At 41.5% G+C, this 3306-nt stretch overlaps 1 protein-coding gene across 1 annotated transcript; it reads left to right on the top strand.

Annotated features, from left to right (window-relative positions):
* Positions 1-6: 6 nt before the first annotated feature.
* HOXD10 (homeobox D10) lies at positions 7-3223 on the top strand. The gene is made up of 2 exons (XM_085322579.1): positions 7-888; positions 2280-3223. The coding sequence occupies exons 1-2, from the start codon at positions 147-149 to the stop codon at positions 2555-2557; spliced, it is 1020 nt and encodes a 339-aa protein (XP_085178705.1). The 5' UTR covers positions 7-146; the 3' UTR covers positions 2558-3223.
* The last annotated feature ends 83 nt before the right edge of the window (positions 3224-3306 follow it).

Below are 3306 nucleotides of genomic sequence, written 5' to 3'. Positions count from 1 at the left end.
GGCGGCGGGGCGCGGGCCGGCGGCCGCTGCCATTGGCCCGGCTGTCATGTGGTCGCGCGGAGGCATCCGCAATTACACGGGAATGTTTTCCTAGAGATGTCAGCCTACAAAGGACACAATCTCTCTTCCTCAAATTCCTCCCCAAAATGTCCTTTCCCAACAGCTCTCCTGCCGCTAATACTTTTTTAGTAGATTCTCTCATCAGTGCGTGCAGGAGTGACAGTTTCTACTCCAACAGCGCCAGCATGTATATGCCACCTAGCACAGACATTGGGACTTATGGGATGCAAACCTGTGGACTCCTACCGTCTCTGGCTAAAAGAGAAGTTAATCACCAAAATATGGGTATGAATGTACATCCTTATATACCTCAAGTAGACAGTTGGACAGACCCGAACAGATCTTGTCGAATAGAGCAACCTGTTACACAGCAGGTCCCCACTTGTTCCTTCACTACAAATATTAAAGAAGAAAGCAATTGCTGCATGTATTCCGATAAGAGAACAAAACTCATTTCTTCAGACGTCCCTTCCTACCAGAGGCTGGTGTCTGAATCATGCCCCATTGAAAACCCCGAGGTTCCTGTCCCAGGATATTTTAGACTGAGCCAGACCTACGCCACTGGGAAAACCCAAGAGTACAATAATAGCCCTGAAACGAGTTCAACTGTAATGTTACAGTTAAACCCTCGCGGCAGCTCCAAACCGCAGATATCTTCTCAACTTCAGATGGAAAAGAAAATGAATGAAAATCCGAACAACCAAGACAGCACAGCTAAAGTCTCTCAAGTGGAAAGTCCCGAGCCCAAGTCCACGTTGCAAGACGAAAGGAGCTGCCTGCCTGAAGGCTCTGTGTCCAGCCCAGAAGTCCAGGAGAAGGAGAGTAAAGGTCTGTATGATCGAGTTTAAACCGTAACGTGGTGTAACTCCAACACGCCAGCATCATAAAACACGCTCTAATATACTAACAAGCATCACAGCCATCACATTTAATGATAAGGAGTATCGGGCTGCAGGTGCTGTCTCGCTGAAGATTTTGGCAGGGAAAAAAATGCTACACAAAAGATTCCAGAGATTTTCTTTATATATTTGCCTCTCTCGTGCATGCAGACAGTCTCTGTGATGCGGAGAATATGTGTGTGTGCTCCTCGAGGCACTGCAGCATCCGAAAGCAGCCAAATACCTTTAAAAAAGCAGGTCTGGAGGTTGTAAAATACGACCAGTTCAACTTTTCTCTTGTAATATTTCGCTGAAATATTTTCACTGAGCCTAACTGCGGTCTGATTGCATTTATAGTTAATTATGATCCTATTAAAATAGGTGAGAAATAGGTGCTACCAAGCTGGATAAAGTTTTAAACAAATGTACAATGAAAACAGCAGCCCGCTGTCTGCTTGATCAAAACGTGGAATATTTGAATGTGGTGCTTTAGATAACCTTGCTTTTTGTCTCAAAAAGTGCAACATTATTTTGAAATACGTTTGAAAGCTAAAGGTGTTGCTTATCTAATTTTATTTTTCCTTTAAAAGTACACTAAAGCTTTAATTTCGAACGGCATGTGTTGAAGGACCCCAAAACGGGAAAATTTCACCTAAAGAAATGTACTTTGCAACCTCTAGGTCAATTTTTATCCTATGTGTGCATGGAGATTCTCTTCATAGGAATTATATTTCATAATCCAGGTCTAGGTTGATATAGGACAGATTTCTTTCTGATGAAAAAAATATCTAAAAGGAAAATGGAAAAAAAAAAATCCGAGGTGGAGGGTATTAATTTCAGGCGCATCTTTTTGTCTGGGAAAAAATGTGTGTGTCTCTTTCTACGGATGTTTGTGTAATTCAGCTGATGATTTAGGGGAAGCTGATACAAAATATATTGCGATGGTATTTTGTAATTGAGAGATTTTCTTAGCAAGTGTCGCAGGAGACCGAGTCAGCCATGGCCAGGCTAGACCCGTTAAAATGTTACCAATGGACTGATGGCAGGTTAAATATTGTGCAAATGCTAAATGCCACTTGAAAACTTTAGATACCATTTCTAGAGGAGCCAGGAGAGAGAGAAAAACCTGAAAGATAGGGTAACGTGTTGTGTGAACTATTTAACATGAGCCTGGCAGCAATTAATGTCTGTATTCCAGTGTCCACACCTCATGCTCGCAATGTTTAATACCCACATTCACCATATCTGCCAGACACTACAGAGGCGGGTTCATGGCCAAGGGTACACTTTAACAGCCTGAGGTATTTTTGATTTTTTGTTCTTCTTCTTTGATTTTGATAGAGGAAATCAAGTCTGATACTCCAACAAGCAATTGGCTAACTGCAAAGAGTGGCAGAAAGAAGAGGTGTCCTTATACTAAACACCAAACACTGGAATTAGAGAAAGAGTTCTTATTCAATATGTATCTCACTCGAGAGCGCCGCCTAGAGATCAGTAAGAGCGTAAACCTCACTGACAGGCAGGTCAAGATTTGGTTTCAAAACCGCAGAATGAAGCTCAAGAAGATGAGCAGGGAGAACCGAATCCGAGAACTGACCGCTAATCTCACCTTCTCTTAAAGCTGCCCCGGGGGTGCAAACAGTGAGCAATGGGCACAGCACCGCCGGTTCCTAAATGCAGGAGAGACTTTGACAAAACCCTTCATTTTCCATTTTTTTTCTGATAGAATGTGACTCTTCGTCCTTCTTTTAGCGCTGCAAGTGAATATGTATTACTATGATGAGTATATATAAAACCTAGCACGTGTAATTTATTTTTGTTCTCATCGTAATGCAGGGTAACTATTATTGAATATTATCATTTGGTCTTAACTTATTGGAACTGTCGAACATCCAAACAATGTGACTTTTTCATGTTTTTACTAACAAAATGGTATTTATGTGGGGCTATTACACGGGCCATAACATTTTGAGTACATTCAATACCTTAAGAAAAAAAGGGGGAAAACTTTGGGGAGGGGGGAAAGAGAAGCACATTATAATGTAACTATCCTCTCAAATGAACTTAGAGATTGTCCTACGTAAGATGGAATATTTCATTCTTCTCCATTGTAGACATTTTCTTGTGGTGCATATGTGGAATAGTAGTCGTTCAACAGCAATATGTCCTTCTTGTGCATGTTCTATTCGCATGTATAATGCAATAAACTCTGTAAACTACTGCGGTTCCTTTGGTTTTCTACAAATGTTTAAAGTACAGATGCAGGCTGGTTTCCTGATCTTTCATTATCAGCAGCTCTTTGGACTCATATACCTTCTTCTCCATTTTCTGCTCTTTGTGTGTGACTGCCTCGTTTTCTTTCTTTCCC

The sequence above is a fragment of the Rhea americana genome, unplaced genomic scaffold, assembly GCF_003343005.1.
Source record: "Rhea americana isolate MKP2758 unplaced genomic scaffold, rheAme1 scaffold_12, whole genome shotgun sequence".
In the NCBI taxonomy this organism is placed as follows: domain Eukaryota; kingdom Metazoa; phylum Chordata; class Aves; order Rheiformes; family Rheidae; genus Rhea; species Rhea americana.
This window is presented reverse-complemented; position numbering and strand designations above follow the sequence as displayed.